The 16,686-nt window shown below is 44.4% G+C and overlaps 5 protein-coding genes across 8 annotated transcripts; 2 read left to right on the top strand and 3 right to left on the bottom strand.

Annotated features, from left to right (window-relative positions):
* Positions 1 to 2,415: 2,415 nt before the first annotated feature.
* On the bottom strand, positions 2,416 to 3,409 carry LOC116196317. Its single transcript, XM_031525980.1, has one exon. The coding sequence runs from the start codon at positions 2,930 to 2,932 to the stop codon at positions 2,726 to 2,728; it is 207 nt and encodes a 68-aa protein (XP_031381840.1). The 5' UTR covers positions 2,933 to 3,409; the 3' UTR covers positions 2,416 to 2,725.
* Positions 3,410 to 3,618: 209 nt separating this feature from the next.
* LOC116196316 (pentatricopeptide repeat-containing protein At1g73710) lies at positions 3,619 to 6,936 on the bottom strand. 2 transcript variants are annotated; one of them, XM_031525979.1, is made up of 2 exons: positions 5,584 to 6,936; positions 3,619 to 5,472 (listed from the first exon to the last, which is right to left on the bottom strand). In XM_031525979.1, the coding sequence occupies exons 1-2, from the start codon at positions 6,786 to 6,788 to the stop codon at positions 3,759 to 3,761; spliced, it is 2,919 nt and encodes a 972-aa protein (XP_031381839.1). In that variant the 5' UTR covers positions 6,789 to 6,936; the 3' UTR covers positions 3,619 to 3,758. The 2 variants fall into 2 exon arrangements, with proteins under 2 accessions (XP_031381839.1, XP_031381838.1); XM_031525978.1 differs by having other exon boundaries at positions 3,619 to 6,936.
* An 857-nt stretch (positions 6,937 to 7,793) lies between these two features.
* On the top strand, positions 7,794 to 11,357 carry LOC116195929 (lipoyl synthase 2, mitochondrial). 3 transcript variants are annotated; one of them, XR_004154737.1, is made up of 5 exons: positions 7,794 to 8,392; positions 8,545 to 8,756; positions 9,264 to 9,643; positions 10,303 to 10,567; positions 10,961 to 11,357. XR_004154737.1 is itself a non-coding variant. In XM_031525360.1 (4 exons), the coding sequence occupies exons 1-4, from the start codon at positions 7,950 to 7,952 to the stop codon at positions 10,426 to 10,428; spliced, it is 1,161 nt and encodes a 386-aa protein (XP_031381220.1). In that variant the 5' UTR covers positions 7,794 to 7,949; the 3' UTR covers positions 10,429 to 10,852. The 3 variants fall into 3 exon arrangements, 1 of the variants encoding a protein (XP_031381220.1); XR_004154738.1 differs by lacking the exon at positions 10,961 to 11,357 and adding an exon at positions 10,709 to 10,870; XM_031525360.1 differs by lacking the exon at positions 10,961 to 11,357 and having other exon boundaries at positions 10,303 to 10,852.
* Positions 11,358 to 11,838: 481 nt separating this feature from the next.
* On the top strand, positions 11,839 to 12,981 carry LOC116195930 (serine/arginine repetitive matrix protein 1-like). The gene has a single exon (XM_031525361.1). It carries the CDS (start codon positions 11,948 to 11,950, stop codon positions 12,878 to 12,880), a length of 933 nt encoding a protein of 310 aa, XP_031381221.1. The 5' UTR covers positions 11,839 to 11,947; the 3' UTR covers positions 12,881 to 12,981.
* A 1,002-nt stretch (positions 12,982 to 13,983) lies between these two features.
* LOC116195931 lies at positions 13,984 to 15,719 on the bottom strand. The gene is made up of 2 exons (XM_031525362.1): positions 15,211 to 15,719; positions 13,984 to 14,504 (listed from the first exon to the last, which is right to left on the bottom strand). Exons 1-2 carry the CDS (start codon positions 15,511 to 15,513, stop codon positions 14,295 to 14,297), a joined length of 513 nt encoding a protein of 170 aa, XP_031381222.1. The 5' UTR covers positions 15,514 to 15,719; the 3' UTR covers positions 13,984 to 14,294.
* Between the last annotated feature and the right edge of the window lie 967 nt (positions 15,720 to 16,686).

Raw genomic sequence — 16,686 nt, 5'->3', positions numbered from 1 at the left:
CACAGAATATTATGTTTTCTCAAGTTGTAATTCCATTGACGGATATATAGGTTTAGCGGTTTCTCCCCTAACAATTTGCTTCATTCAATGGCCATTTAATGAAAGGGCATTTGGGGTTGCCAACAGCTGGAATGGGTCATATGAGTTTCGGTCGGTTGGTGTCACAATAGCAGGAAATACTCAACCCTGCAGCAATATGCATCGGCCGTTCAACACTCCCTCGGGTACACACATCGAAGCACCATCCCATGAATGTTTTCGGTTTTTTGATCTATCAGTTACCGTCGATCGACATTTATATGCAAAGAACGCATATGCATGTTGTGCCATATGTAAAATACAAAGAAAAATATATATATAGTGATACAAAGTCGATCGAGTGACTGGCATTGATTGCACGCCCAGCTGCTGCAATTGCAGACGGAACGAACAGAGATAAAAATGATTTCCAGAGGAGGAGATGGACATGGGAGTTACGACACTGTGGGCTTCGTTCCTCCTTTTCATGGTTGATGATAAAAGTCAACTATTTACGTGTTTTTTTTTTTGGTCTTTATTTATTTCCTTGTCATAGTTTTCCTCAAAAACAGTTGAAAGTAATGGAGAGAGTCAACGTTTGTATTTTAAAAAAATAAGGGAAACCGCTGCAAATACTTACGATCACATGCAAGTTCGAAACCCATCCCGGGGGTTTCGTCTACTTTCATCTGCAATGCAGATGTTTGTTCGTCTTATGAATTCGGTTCGATCAAATTATTTTCTCCGCAATATAATGCTTATGAGTCCAATGGAAAGCGTTACAATCTCATCGACAAGATTCTCCATTGAAACAGAAATCTCTTTTGGGGCCTCCTGCTTTAGAAGACCATATGATATGATTTGGTCATGCAGCTTTGAAGCTTGCTGCTTGACTTTGTCTTTGTCCTGCAAAATGCGCACAGAGGAAATTGATATTCCTGTGTACGAGAAAAGCCGATATATATAGCAGGCTTAGAAAAGGTATACGTAAGGAGAATAGAAAGAGGTGTAGGGAACTCCGAAATGTGAATGGAACCCGAGAGTTTTGCGGTTCTGAAATAGAGTAAAGCGACAAATCTGGTCGCCGAATAATATTAATGCATTTTTTGACTTGTTAGCAAAAACAAAATGCAGCTGAGGCCGTAGTGTCCAGCTATATTATGCTTCCATGGGATGGGCTATAAGATCATGCGGGCATATCAAAACGGCAAACTTATTAATGGCCATCTCTCTGGATCACGCGTTGACCTTTGCAAATAAAAAAGATAGATTTATTGCCCATAAAATAATATATATATATATATATATATGTTTTTTTTTAAAAAGGAAGTGAATCAAAGTCAAACTCATTGTAAAGAGCATTTCTGCATGGTGAAGATTGAGATAATGGGCTTTTTACAAAAGAGCATTTTTTGCATGGTTGTTGAATTCCGTACTGATGCGAATCTGTCCAAAAAAAAAAAGTAACATTACTCACGGCAAGAGACTTGGCTACAGGAGCCTCCTCTTGGATCAAAAATCATCGGGAGGGCGTTTGACCTCCCCGTGCATAGTTTCGCGATAAAAATCCCGACGAACTTATCCGGTACGTTCGAAATTAAAACACTGGTGGTAAGTTTAGGTCTCAATTTTCTTTCATGACAGTAAAACATGAGCTGGGGTGAGGGGTTGTTCGTAGGCCGGTTGGAGGGACCATTTATTGGGCGGAGCAGTGCAACAATTGAAGAATTTATCTACGAGAGTAGTAAGGAATTAAAATTGCCAGCTGTAGGTTAAATTCATTTATTCAAATTATAAATGTTTTTTTTTCTTTTTTAATGATCTGTTCTGAGCAGGTGAAGTGAGTTAAATTCCCCTCCTTCGCCGAGAAGAAATGGCATTCAATGACCGGTTGGCCAATTTTTTTTTTTTTTTTTTCCATTTTTCCGTAGAAGAGCAGATGAAAGAAGATTCACATCCCATCATCTTGAGGTGCAAACAGTAGCTTTCAACCTTCATTAATATGGCGGTGCACCTATTTTCCATTAGCATGTTGTATGTTTGAATCAAAGTCCAATTTGTTACGTTCTCCCGTCGTTTCAATTCAGCCGAGGCGGCTGTATCCTTTAATCATCGGACTGATTTTCCATCGTCGAGTTTCCATGCTGCACCTAACCGTCACCTGGCATTGGCAGGCAGCCCATTGCCAGTTTCCTGGTAATCGATGTATAAAAACCGTATTTGCAGACATTCATTGTGTGTTAGAAACACTGGAGATTTGAGAACAGATACTTCGATCAAACTGCAAACTTCCGAGAGACATGCTAGCAGCTGTTCTCCTGAAGGAACAACTTCATTTCTAGCAGGAACCAAGAAGACGGAGAGAGAGAGAAACCGACAATATTCATCATCATTCACTCGAAGAAAAATCACCTCAGCTTGATAAAATTTCTCATATACTTTATATTCATTCATAGATAGAAAGTTATAAGAAGCTTGGGAGTTATAGTTACAGTGAAACTAAATTATATAGGTAGGAGAAAGTATTGGGTGGTTGTGTATTATTCACCCGATATTTTCTCTATAAATAGGGACTAAGCGAACAGTCAGAAGGATTCAGTCACCATAAGAAAAAGGAAAGAGAGAGAGAAAATATGAATTTTGGAATAGTCATATATATATATATATATAGCAGTGGCATCTAAAAAGACCATGAAAGGGTCTATGATCATCGGTAAGATCGAAGAATGGCTCCACAGAAGGTGCAGATGATGGCTCTCCAAGATTTCCAGTAGAAGGGCACATAGCAGAATCTCGTGGCTGTCTTCATGTCCGCCACGCTGGCCCCACCTCCGCACCTCGAGCAGATCCCGGCTGCCGGTTTGCTGCTGCTGACCTTCTTCGTCTGATCCACTAGGAAGCAGAAGAACACCATTGCAGTTCCAACCGTAGAGTTTGGTTCCTTTCTCTTCTCAGGGGAAAGGACTAAGGAGTCTCAGGGAACGAATAAGTAAAGGGTGTGAGAGCTTTTATATAGGAGGGAGGGAGGGGGAGGGAGTTAATGGTCGAGCAACTATAGCTTTAGCAGCATCTTTTCAATGCAGTAGAGCTAACTTAAAGAGGGGGAACGGGTAGGGACAAGTTGCCGTAGGTTTAGTCGAGAACCGGTAGCCCTCGGTGACAGTTGGGTCTGCGAAACCAGGGAAGTTGTCAACAGCTGTGAGAATGGGGCCCGTCGCGGTCAACGTGGATGCTGGCGGGTTCGGTGGGGAACTTCCCTTGTGAATGTGGGGGGTGGAAGGGCAACTGTGGCCGCCTCTGTTTTATCCTCGACCGAACCTGAATCCTGTTGGCTATTCTCGCTCCCGTGATGTCCCGATCAATCTCAGCGAGCGTATTAAATCCCATCATATAGAGAGACCAAAAAAGTTCCTTTCGAGTTTTAAATTGGGATCGGCTGTACATATAAGACATTAAAAGGGGGCGGCAAGTGTTGGTGTACATCAGCTTAAGAGGAAATGCGCAATGTCTGCAACATCAGAAAAATCCTGGGAAACGAAGACAGTACACGTACGTATACAAACGCTTCTCTAGTATATACCATTGAATGTGCGTGAGGCGGGACAGTAGAAAATATCATATTCATTGCGTTGATTGAAGAAGTGATACATGTGAATACATTCAGGCCAATTTGGCCCCATGACCAAAATTTATATTGCACAACAACAGTGCGCTACAAAACGTGTAGGACTCCCAGGGTGCTAAAGGTCCGGAGGAGTTTCATCTGGCTCGCTTTCGGTTCCTGAATCGGCGTACTGTTGCAAGTCCAACTCAAATCTCATCTCTTTGCTTACCAGCTCCGCCAGGTCGTGCCTGTTAGACTTTCTATAGGCATCCATCACAGAATTTAGCAGGGACTCATTGGGCTTGATATCGCCTCGTTTCATCATATTGTGAACCCGTCTCACCCCCTCAATCATGCCAGCCTTCCCGTAACAGTTCAACAGATTGACATAGGTCACGAGGTCGGGCCTCAAGCCATTGTCCTGCATCTTCATGAACAAGTTCAAGGCCTGGTCTGTCTCCCCCATCTCCCCGTAGACATAAATACAGGCATTGTATATGGAAGAATCCAGAGCAACTTTTGCCTTTAACAAGGTTTTGCAAGACTCCCTAGCAAAATTGTGCAGGCCCACAAGCGAGAAGACACAGGAGATTATTGCCTGTCTAGCGTAGGGTTTACCCTCGTGGTAGCACGACTCAAGCTGTGAAACAGCTTCAATGGGCATCCCTCCCTTTTTCAGAACTACAAAGATCACCTTAAATGTACCACTGTCAGGCAAGATCTTCCGAACAAACATCATCTCATGCAGAAGTTTGCCACACTCGAGTAATAAGCCTTTAGTGGCATAACATGCCATGACCTTGTTATATGAATTGCAGTCCCTCAACAGATCCGCCTTTTTCATCTCCTCTGCAACCTCGATCGCTTCATCAAGCATGCCCATGCCCTTGTACAGGCGCATCATGGTGGCGAATGAGATCCCGTCAGCCTCACCCCTTGACTGGATGGTCTCGAACATAACTTTTGCTTCAGAAACCATTCCAAGATCTGCATAGAGACCAATCATACTGTTCGATGCGACAATATCCGAACCACCCTCCATGCTCTTCATCTTCTCATAGATAGATCTCGCCCCTTGGACATAACCCATCTTAGCATATGCCTTAATGAGTGACGTGAGGATTATGTGATTCGAGGGGACTCCACATTCTTCCATTTGCCGTAAATATCGGAAAGCTTGTTTGACTCTACCAATCTCAGCAAAACCATTGATCAAAGAACCATACACTACTTCGTTTGGCTTCACCCCTTGCTTTTCCATTTCAATGTGCATATCAGCTGCCTCTGAGAGCAACCCCAGTCGGGCAAAGGATGCAATAATTGCAGAGTAGGTCAGACAATTAGGTTTAAATCCGGCTCTCTGCATCTCAGCCAAGAGATCACGAATTTGTTCCATTAAATCTCCCCCAGCAAACATCTGAATGAGGGAATTGTAAGTGCATTCATCAGGCCACACTCCTTGATTCTTCATTGTCCTAAAAAGCGAAAAGGCCTTCTCGTAAAACTTTGCCTTTCCATAAGCTTTGATCATCACGTTATACTCCAATATATCCTTTTGCTGCTCAACAATGTTTCTCTTGGCAAAAAATAATGACTCGGCGTCAGCCCATAACCCCTTTTCAGCATAAACATCCATGATAGCGGCCCGATTTTTTGAAGATATCGTGCAATTATTTTGAAAGCTTTCAAGCAAACTTTTTGCCTTACTCAGCAACTTGCTGTCAACATACATCTTAACAACCATGGGAAGAGAATGCTCGTCAATTTGGAAGCCCGATTTTTGCACTTCTTCAATCACTTCATCGACCTCTCGAACCATGCCCCTCTCACATAAAGCGTGTATAATAGCCCTGTGAGTTACCACATCGGGAAAAAGATCAGACTTCCTGATCTGCCGGTAACAAGTAAGGGCCGCATCAATGTTACCTGAATCAGCATATAAGGAAAGAAGGATGTTATACGTTTTAGTGTCGGGCGAAATCCCTCTTCCTTCCATCTCTTTCAACAGAGCCTCTGCTTCTGATAAGGATCCATGACTTCCACAGGTGAAGATCATAGTATTGAAAGTGATTGTGTCCATTGGAACACCTGATCTCAACATTTCAGCGAACACGTCAGCAGCTTCCTTCAATCGCCCGGCCTTCCCATACAAATCTATTAGAGTGTTATAAGTAGATGTAAGTCGGGGCTTCCTGGGAGAAGAAGCTTCCATGTCCGATAAAGCAAAACTCTTTGCTCTTCCACCAGTCTTGAAAAGCTCTGTGGACAAAAAATGCTTGTAACTTATATCCGCCAAGTTGAGTTCATTCTCAAAGTCAGCTACTGAATCCAATTCGAGGCCATCCAATTCAACCAGTCCAACACACCAATCCTTATAGAACCTATCTGCCTTATCAAATTCTCCCGCATCCTTCAGAACCCTAACAACTGTATTCATTGTGACCTCGTCAGGGAAAATTCCCCTCAATCTCATATGCTTTATCCACAATAAGGCTTCTTTCATGAGACCTGCTTTCCCGTAAACATCAACAAGCATCCCGTAAGTGTTATTGGTGGGCAAGACACCATTCTTAGCCATCTCGACCCAACATCTTCTCAAGTCATCCCATCTCTGGGCCCTCCCCAGCACCCGAAGCACTATGTTATAGTGAATCACATTGGGTACGTAGTCTTTCTGCGACTTGAAGAACTCCCAAACCCGAATCAATCTCTCCCAGCTGCTTCGCTGTTCTTTGAGGACGACAGTCTGTTCCTTGGGGCTAAGATTCTCGCAGAGGGAATTCAGGGTATTCTCCAAATTATCATCAGACTCCAGAGACCGCAGAATCAAAGGCAATACACCTCCGTACTTCTTCTTCCGAGAAGGCCTGGCGGCCGGCGAAGCAGTTCTTGAATGGCAACTAAGCTTAAACCCCACAAAAACCCTGGTCCCATCCATGAGGGTGCGTGATTCTATTACCTTGTCCAGTCCCTGGGGAGGGAGTAGAGTACCCGGAAGAGGGTTCTTCCTTCTTGGGATTCTCTGCTCAGAAAGGTTGAACCTTGGAGAAACCCTAGCAGCTCTGTGCGGCCAAGAGGAGAAATGGGACTTACATAGTGGAGGAATGAAGTGAGGGTGGAGGGTCTCAGCTCCCAGGTCCCTGGAGCTGCAGCTTGGAATCAACATCACCGTTCTTTGTCGGGTTCATAGACCAAAGGGAGCCCCTATTTCCTGAACCTGAATGCTCGGTCGGAAGAACGGACGGAGTTTTGACACGGAACGAGAAAACAGTTATGTCCTTCTATAGCGTGTTCCGTACTCAGCTTCTGCTCAACGGGTCAAGGCTATAAGACCAAACCTTAGGCTGCCCCGATGAGGACTGCCTCCGCCTCACAGGCCCAAGCCACTTTGGGCCTTTTCACACTTTCACTTCGATTCGATTTGCTCCTTGAAATTCGTTTCTAGTAGAAATTTGTCCTCCTTGTTTCTTTTTCTTTTTTCCTTTTTTAGGCATAAATTGTGAACTCCAATATCCAAAAGTCTAACGAATTCCAGCTAATCTCAATTCGAATTAGGCCGATTTCACTAGAGAGTAAAACTCTCTCAATCATGAATTTTATCCATTCACGATACTCGAATTCAAGACTTTAAATAACGTCGAACTGTTTGAACTAACTCATATTGATTTCTTAAGCTTTACTAGCACAGTGATAGTTTCAGCTTCCGATTGAATAAGGCCTCAATCCCTAGCTCCCCCAAGCCACCGCCGATATAAAACTAAAATCATTTGTCGAATCTAAATAAAAGATGGGACGCCTAGATAAAAAGATGAGAGGCTTCTTGGATACATTGCTACTTCCACTTCTGTTGATTCATCCCCATAGCTTTCGGACACCGAACCAAAAGATGTGACTAGACCTGTAAATTTTTTCCATGAGGATCAAAGAAACTACGAGGATGAACTCGGAAGATTTTTAAACTTCAGGGAAGAAGTTGTAATTAAATGCTCTCTCTCTTTCCGTATAAACACAGCAAAGAAGGCGCGCGATATGGACGATGGTGATTGATGACCCGCCAATGGACTGGACGATCCTGATCATCCGGTCCCGCCTCTGAACCGTTGACCGTCACCTGCCTCCTACACGACCCGACCAACCCGACCCGCACCAAGAACAGAAACATACGGCCGTAAACGATTCAGGCAGCTCCGACGAAGATCAAATCCTATCCCCACTCCCATTCGCACAAAACCTCAGAAAACCAATCCGAATCTTCGTCTCCGTATCTCTCTCACGTCAACGGAGAAGAAATCAGAGAGAGAGAGGGAGAACAGAGATCAGAAACAAGATGCAGTGCCGCTTCAAATCCCTCCCCCGCCTCCTCCGATCGACGCGCTCCCATCTCTTCTCTTCGACCTCCACCCCTCAGCCGCCGCCGTCGCCTGGAGCCCTGGGTTCGCAGTTTCCCCAGACCCTGGAGGGCCTCCGGGCACGGCTAGCCGAGGAAGCCCCGACCCTCTCCGAATTCATCGGCCTGCAGTCGAGCAACTCTTACTCCGTTGAGGTCGGGACCAAGAAGAAGCCCCTTCCCAAGCCCAAGTGGATGAAGGAGTCGATTCCAGGAGGGGAGAAGTACGTTCAGATCAAGAGGAAGCTGAGGGAGCTGAAGCTTCATACCGTCTGCGAGGAGGCCAAGTGCCCCAATCTAGGGGAGTGCTGGTCCGGTGGAGAAACCGGGACAGCCACCGCCACCATTATGATCCTCGGCGATACTTGCACTCGGGGTTGCAGGTGACTGCTCTTTCCCCGATGCTTGATTGAGCTTTTGGTTATAGGTGAAACATAGGGGGGCAAGTGGAGAGCTTTGCTCATCGTTTTGTAGATTCATGATATTTAGATGATCATTGGAGCTTTTCGCTATCTTAGATAGTCCTGTTCTCCAGGTTTTGTAACGTCAAGACATCACGAACTCCTCCGCCGCCTGACCCGGACGAGCCTACCAATGTGGCCGAGGCTATTGCTTCATGGGGTTTGGATTATGTCGTGATCACTAGCGTGGACAGGGATGATTTACCTGACCAGGGCAGTGGACATTTTGCTGAGACAGTGCAGAAACTCAAGACACTTAAGCCGAAAATGTTGATAGAAGCCTTGGGTATGTATGAAGGAACCCCATTTAATGTGTCGATGATATGGCCGCGTATATGCATTTTGAAAATTGCATAATTCGCAAAGTTCAACCTTGGCAGCTAGTTCACAGTTATTTCTGGCCATTCTGGCAATTATGTTGCACCATTAATGTTGGATCTGTTTATTCTTGTGATATCTCCTCTTAGATACGTGCTTGGCGGTGGTTAAACAGATTGAGCTAGGCTAAATACCTTTATCAGTTTGGTTGTTGCTTGACCTAGGTAACCTGCTAATGTTACTTGATAGAATGTTTAAAGGATAATTTCTAAACATTTGAGATAGGTATCGCTTCTCAACTTTGGTAGGCTGCACAAATAAATGTTCTGGAGGCGAGTATATGGTTAAAGAGGCCTGATCGGTTGGGGCATGCATAGTCCTGTGGTCTAATGACCCTGTTCTCTTTTGTAAAAAAACTGTGGGTTAGTTTTCTCAGTTCACATCTCAAACTTCTATTTGTGACTTTACTGTGCAGTACCAGACTTTCGTGGAGACTCGGGGTGTGTGGAGAAAGTTGCAATGTCAGGGCTAGATGTCTTTGCTCATAATATCGAGACAGTTGAAGAGCTCCAGAGTGTAGTCCGCGATCGTCGTGCTAACTTCAAGCAGTCTCTTGATGTCCTTAAGATGGCCAAGGAGTATGCACCTGCAGGAACGCTCACCAAGACTTCGGTAATGTTGGGTTGCGGCGAAACACCTAATCAAGTCGTGAAGACTATGGAGAAAGTGAGGGCAGCTGGTGTTGATGTCATGACTTTTGGTCAGTACATGAGACCATCAAAGCGTCATATGCCGGTCTCTGATTATATCACACCTGAGGCTTTTGATAAGTACCAAACTCTTGGCACGGAAATGGTACGCCTTCTTGGGCTATCTATTTTTCTGAGAGCCTCACAAATGAATTTGCCTAATCTGATTTTCTGATTGTAGGACTGTTAATTTGCATGCACATGTAGTAAATTATCCAAGATCTGCATATTAAGTAGGCAAAACGATTACTTGGACGGACTCCTTGTTGAGAAATAGAAATTTCTACTGATTTGGAGTATTCCTTAAAAAGCTTCCAGAATGATCTTTTCCTGAGAAATAGTTGTCTTTCACAGTGCTTTGGCCATTATTAACGCACAAGCAGATGATTTGGTAGTACGAGCCTATGAGGATGTTTACCTTTTTGTGTGCTAGAGATACATTTTTCTGCGAAGAATTGTGATAAAAAATGTCGTAATGGCTTGTCCATTTCCAGTTGTGCTGTAGCACATGACACTCATGACATACTCGATGGGTTTTTGTTGCATGAATGGTTACTTATCTGACATGGCTTCCAAGCCTACATACTGAAACTTTACATGTTGTAAGAGAAAGAAAATCGCAGAAAGATTTATAATTTTGATTTTCTATCTTTCTAGCTACTTCTTTCTGGGTGAGAGTAGTAGACTGATCTTCTGGCAGACAAATAGAACATTTGAAGAATATCTGTCCTGTCCCAAATATAATATCATCTATTCTTGTCACAGGGATTTCGGTATGTTGCATCTGGTCCCATGGTTAGATCATCATACAAGGCCGGTGAATTCTATATCAAATCCATGCTAGAATCAGATCGTGCTGCCGCTTCCTCAGAGCTTCCCATATCTGGATAAATTTAATGTGCACCCTCTAACTCGCGCCATTTACAAACCATCAATCCTTCATATTGTTTGTCCGGCTATTCGCGTGGCTCAACTACGGACTAAGCCTTCATGGAGTCCAAGATGGGTTTTCGGGGTACAGTAGGAAAAGGTGAAAACTTAATTTATGTTAATGTTTGAGCTTCATTTTCCTTGAATCTCATTGAGCATTGGATGTTCAAAATTTAAACTGTTTCATTGTATGTACAGTTGATTGTGTCTTACAAAATAACACGCCCTGTCGCTGGTTCAGGTTGCAGTAAATGATAATGGCTACATTTCCCTGTAACCTACAATTTGCTGACACCTGAATCTTTCTGATGAGTAGCTGATGTCTGAATTTGAGTACGGAATTTTTGTTCCACCTCCTCAGTAAGATGCATTTTCCAGTTGAATATATAGTAGCTTACTTGCATCTATGCCCCCGAAATATGACAGAAGTCGCATCTGTTTGTTGATTTCTGCAAATCATGGATGTGCTTGCTTAATTGCCACTTCATTTCAGGCGGGTATTGCTGCCTTCTCTTCTGCAATATGGATACTATCTGGATTGATGGAGGGTTGTGCTATGATAAGCTTGTGTACTGGACTATATTCTCTTTCGAAAAGATGATTGGCAGGGCATACGAACTGAGGAGTCATAGAGCATAATCATTCTTCGCTCATGAGTTGTGAACCAAGTATTGTGGTCAGCTCGTCAAATCATACAAGATCATCTTTGATCTTGGAGTTTTGGACAGTCGGGCATCAATTATTTTAACACCCCTAGTACATGGAATCGCATATATATTAACATGCATCATAATCTGCTATGGTGGTCCATATGACTACATGTAAAATGTTTCTAGCTGTAACGTCTTGGAAGCTGATGATGAATGTCATGTGTTCCTGTCCATGATGAATAATCGCGTCCACATTTTGGGTCTACGGTCATCCATTATTATATATAACGAACAACCAAATGTCCCACATCCAACCCATTATGTCTAACTCTCATGAAAGTTCATCCATGGCGAGACCTCCCACAGTTCGCGAAACGCTCCTTTTGATTGAGTTTTACCTGGATCATGCAAATGAATATCAGATATCATCCTGATTACGAAATTATTTCCACTATGGGTGAAGGAGATGGAAAGCCAATAATTAGCATAGGCAGCCTCATTGAGCCCACTTCTCCATCGATGATTCCTTCATGTGCGAACCTTGATATATAGAAGCATGAGTTTGATTAGTTTAGTCAAGTCGAGTCGGCCCATTAAAGGGTAAAACCATTTCAGTATAGATTTTTTACATTTACAAGGACTCGAATTCGAGAAGTTTAAGCGGAACAAACGTCAATCAATCCATCGATGGTTCCTTCATTATTATATTATAAAAACCCACCTCACGACAAAAGCCCAGCCGCGCCCAATTCCGTCTTCCCCGACATAATTCATCTCGTGACCGTTTCCTTACATTTCATTTCGAAACCTCGGCCGGTGAGTGTGAGCAGATGGGCTGCTGCGCAAGTAAATACACCGGAAAAGGAGGCCACCATCGCCGTTCTCCGGCGAAACCCCCTCCTCCGCCGTCGTTGTCCCAGAAGACCCACCTCCCAAGACCTCGAGTCACGTTCCCTCCCCCGCCCGAAGAAGAGACGGTGGTCAAAGAAGTCCTGTCCGAGACGCCCCTGCCGCAGAGAAACTCGCCGGAAGTTAGAGATGCCGGGAACTCGCGTAAGCTCCGGCTACAAGATGATGCTCCGGAGACTAAGATCCTCATCAGCAAGCTGGAGGAAGCTGCGGAGATTGTCTCCGAGTACTCCGAGATGTGCAGCGCTGCCAGTGGAAGCTTGTCCACGGCAACGACGACGGCGACTGACAAGAGAGACCACGAAGTGACGAGCGGCGATCACCGGGAGCCGAGGTGGCAGCAGAGGCTCAACGCTGACAGCAACAGGTCTCCGGCGAAGGCGCAGAGGAGGCGCCCGTCGGCGGGAGGAGTGCGGCCTCCCCTGTCCCGCTCGCGCTCTCCAGTCAGAAGGGCCCAGACGGCAAGGCCGGAGCTTCGCAGCGAGCGGAGGAGGGACTTGTCGGGTGAGCTGAGGGCCAGGCCACGCAATGTGGGCCCTGCTGGCAGGGGTGGAGGTGGTGGTGGGGACTCAGGGAGATCGTCTAGGTCACCGGCTCCAGCCGGGAGGAGGGACAGCCGCGGAGGGAATAAGCCGTGCGGGAAGGCCAAGAGGCCGCCGGTCGGACCCGAAAGCGGCGGCGGTGGGCAGCCCCGGGAACTCGGGGAAGGCAAGGAGGACATGGGCGTAGGAGAAGGGAAGGAGAAGGTTGCGGCGGAGGAGGAGGATGCCGACGGCGCCACCCCATCAGAACAGGGGAACGAATCTCTCATCGATAATCCTCATGTCTCGTTAGAATGCTTCATTTTCCTCTAAACGTTAACGAAGTTCTTAGCTTTACATGCACGGCGCTGTAATTTGAATCTGTAAGTAACCAAAAGATTGGGTTTTTTACTCGGTTCAGATCTTTATTTACATTTTGGTGTATTTTAAAGATTTTTGAGTTTTCACCTGCAAATCATGTTCTTTCAATGGAGGGCCTACATAGAACCTTCACCTTCCACGGTTGATGATTTGGGTCAAAATTAAGGGATCAGGAGGCGTCTAATAATGGTGTTGTCCGATATGATTAGTCAAAAGGAATCCTAGAGATTGTAAAACATTTTGTCCCTCTCTTCCCTATCTGTCTAGGGATGGGAATCCTTTCAACTTTGAAGGAAGGAGGGTCCTCCTATCCTACTCCTACTCCTACTCCTACTTCCTTACTAGTCCCTATCCCTCTGGGCTTCTGCTTTTCTTGGATTGGGTGTGGGAGTGGGAGTGGATGCCTAGGAAAGAAAGAGACGTTGTTTCTTTTATCTTTCTCGGGCAATGGGTTTGATTGTATCCCTACAGGGCTCTTGTCTTGTCTGCTACTCCCAAATGGATCTTGAATCGTGTGCAAACCAACAACGAATAGCAAGTGAAAGTTGGTAAAATCATCCCAGGAGGATGTATTGTTGAAACTGAAGGAGGAAGACAAGACAGAGCAAGTGTGTGAGAGAGGAAAGCACAGGACAGGACCGGACCGGACCGGACCCCGAATCATGTTTGCCCTTCTTTACTCGCATCTTCTCAATCATGGATTGATTATTTCCTCGGAGAAAATTCTTGATGATGTACCCAAATATTGTCATAGAATATTGTGGGCTGAAACAGGGTGCTTCTCGTTTGGAAATTGGGACTTTGTTCTGGGCCCTCGGCCCGAAGATCAGTCTGATAAATTCACCAACAGCATAATAAGAGCATGTAGTGAATCAGTTGACACAGCATAGTGTCCCCGACTGACTTCCTCTGCAAGTCTGCGTGATCTTAGAGAGGTGATGTGTAGCAATACACCGATCGCGTTCGTATATATGTTGGTGCATTCATATTCGCCATTAGCCTGTCAGCAGGCAGCAGGTCGATACGTTTTACAGAGCCACTTGAGAGAAGAAGAGTTATAGAGCTGAAAAATTTTGATACACAAAGCACAGCTCATGCCACTAATGATTCAGATAATCATTACATGCCAAGTTCGTGGAAGGGATCATACACAGTGCCACACATCTGCAAGTGCTTTAACATGAACTTCCTCTGTTTCGGAAGACTTCATCACCGGACCTGCGGACCAACCCTTTGGTCTGCCCCAGCCGATCAATCCTTGGAAGGTCGATTTGATGATCTGCTTTCTTGTTCCCCCAGCCCAGAACTTAAGTTAGCAGTGCTTTTCGCGGATCTTATTGCAATGGTTTCACGTAAAACTACCCCGTTAGCTAGCTCGAAACTGTTGGTCTTGTATTGAACAAGGAGAAGGGGTTATCGAGTTTGGGGTCGAATAACCGAGACAAGGGTTGTGGTGGTGATGGAGAGGCCAGGAGACACGCTCCGGAGGGCAAGGCGGAGGAACCGGGTGAGCTATGAAGGTCGGAATTTCCTCGCCAGGCATCACTACCGACACTTCCCTGGCATACACGGTAGCCTGCACAAGAACAAGCTCCAATTAGCATTTACCGAACATGGAAAATATCTCGTGATCAATGGAGAGAATCGATCGGCTCTCTTAACCACAATCAGAAGTCCCTTGTTTTTTTTTAATACAACACACTATAAACAAGTAAGTGTATGGAACCAAAAAGTTTAAAATTAGATGGACAAAAATGCATGGCGAAGCATAAAAATTTGAGTCTGGCAGAAACAGCAGCATAGTGAAATTGAAGTATTATTTGTTGGAAAATGGTTAGAAATTTTTTTCATTTTTTAAGAATGACAAGGCAGACAAAGTCTTTGAAACTCTATAATCTCAAGGTAAAAAATGGAATTATTAATTTCTCAGAATGCATCGAAGCATGTGGCAATTTTGTCAGCCAATAGTTAATTAAGATTCAATTCCGTATCCCAAGAGAACAACAAACCCAAGCTCTGCATAAAATCTCTCGCATTTGTCTGAACATGCCTTGGAATGACAAATTCATTACAGAAATTCAATTATTAATTAATTAATATTATCAAATTTAAGTGAGCTAGCATTATTGGTTAGTTGCATGGTGGATTAACATAGCCTGCTCTACACCTTATAACATAAACTAAACCATGGAGTGGATGATGATAACCGAGCTGGACTATACGATCAAGATATGACTACGGTCGGCATGGAAAGGGCATAGACAGAGTCAGTCTGAACATACCTTTGGTGAAGGGTGGTCGAGCTTGCCAGTGTATTCCCTCCGGCCCGACTCGATGTCCATGAGCGTCCGACCCGCAGGAGGCTGTGTGGCTGACCTGGCCCGGAGAAACTTCTCGAAGATGGCCATGAGGAGGAACATGGAGATGAGGATGGCGGTTGCCACGAACCCGAACGACACAGCATTCACAGAGTCGTCGAAGCTGGTCCAGTGCTCCTCCCTCTCCAAGTCGGGCGGAGCAAGAAACGACTCCGCCGGCTGCGGCACCACGACCCAGCCGGCCCCGGCACCACCTCCTCCGCTCATTGACTGGTCTTCAGTTAGAAGCCCGAGTGAACTGTTGAGGAGAAGATGCCCAAATGGTTCTTTGAGAGAGGGATGGAGAGAGAGAGGGAGAGAGACAAAGGTTGAGGTTGAGAGAGAGGAGCGATGTTTGGGAATCACAGAGATGAAATGGACCAAAAGAGAAAAGGTTATAAGACTTTTGAGGGGACATTGAATCGAGAGAGATGAAAATGCGTGACCCAAAGTCCCAATAAAACCAATAAAATTATTTATAGGAATAATAAAAACTACTGCTCTTTGAGTGAAAAGCTAGCGAGTCCCCTACCCTAGCTCCCGTATAAAATTTTTTCGATTTTCTCGTACTAGCTCCATCATTCGGATAGCAGTCGTCGATTTTACGAGATAAGCGTAAATCATCCGTACTTATTAATACGATTCACTTTGACCCTTCTAGTCCAATTTTAAGATAACTTTTCTTTGGCCCGTTCTAATCGACATTAACTCTCGTGTATGTCTATTCACAAGATTGCGGTGACTGACAATGCAGAAATTCAAACCGCCTAATTGACACATTCGCACGACGTAGCATGCCTTACATTTTGTATAAGGAAATCCACTCAACTTTTAAGCATTTTTTAGAGATTCTACCTTGTCATATGAGATGATATCGTATCAATAAAATTACAACAAATGAATAAATAGGTTTGTAATTAAGTATCGAAGGAAAAAAAAAAAACTTGTAATTACTTAGATAATAGATCATGATTTTCTACGGTAAAATTTTTTTATTGGTTCTTCTTATTTTAGATATTATCGTAAATATTTCTATATGTCGAACCAAAACTATAGAGATATTCACATTTTACCATAAATTACGAGGAATTTGGTAATGGAAATAGCTCCCCTTACCAAACAAACATGCGAGAAATTTTGTGCTGGCATGGTCTTTTATCAGTTTCTATTTATAGGAAAAGCTAGATGTCAGGAATGTCAAACCAAACGCACGGTTCATCAATATATTAAATCGAGGATAAGGTCATAAATGAGTTTGGAAATTGTTCGAATATATATATATTAGCATATCTATGTATGATTGATTAAAACGTTACAATGATATTGCATGCAGGACATTGCCCCCTCCTCCTTCTGTCGGCCCCTCGGAAGGCATGCAAAAGGACAGTCATCAACCACTAA

The sequence above is a fragment of the Punica granatum genome, chromosome 2, assembly GCF_007655135.1.
Source record: "Punica granatum isolate Tunisia-2019 chromosome 2, ASM765513v2, whole genome shotgun sequence".
NCBI classification, from domain to species: Eukaryota; Viridiplantae; Streptophyta; class Magnoliopsida; order Myrtales; family Lythraceae; genus Punica; species Punica granatum.
Note: the sequence above shows the minus strand (reverse complement) of the source record. Positions and strands in the feature narration are given on the sequence as shown.

Coding starts and splice junctions, on each gene's coding strand:
- LOC116196317 (XM_031525980.1), bottom strand. CDS start 2,932: ATGGTGTTCTTCTGCTTCCTAGTGGATCAGACGAAGAAGGTCAGCAGC.
- LOC116196316 (XM_031525978.1), bottom strand. CDS start 6,788: ATGTTGATTCCAAGCTGCAGCTCCAGGGACCTGGGAGCTGAGACCCTC.
- LOC116195929 (XM_031525360.1), top strand. CDS start 7,950: ATGCAGTGCCGCTTCAAATCCCTCCCCCGCCTCCTCCGATCGACGCGC. Junction 8,393..8,544: donor ACTTGCACTCGGGGTTGCAG/GTGACTGCTCTT, acceptor CCTGTTCTCCAG/GTTTTGTAACGTCAAGACAT. Junction 8,757..9,263: donor AATGTTGATAGAAGCCTTGG/GTATGTATGAAG, acceptor TTTACTGTGCAG/TACCAGACTTTCGTGGAGAC.
- LOC116195930 (XM_031525361.1), top strand. CDS start 11,948: ATGGGCTGCTGCGCAAGTAAATACACCGGAAAAGGAGGCCACCATCGC.
- LOC116195931 (XM_031525362.1), bottom strand. CDS start 15,513: ATGAGCGGAGGAGGTGGTGCCGGGGCCGGCTGGGTCGTGGTGCCGCAG. Junction 14,505..15,210: donor TCGACCACCCTTCACCAAAG/GTATGTTCAGAC, acceptor GTTCTTGTGCAG/GCTACCGTGTATGCCAGGGA.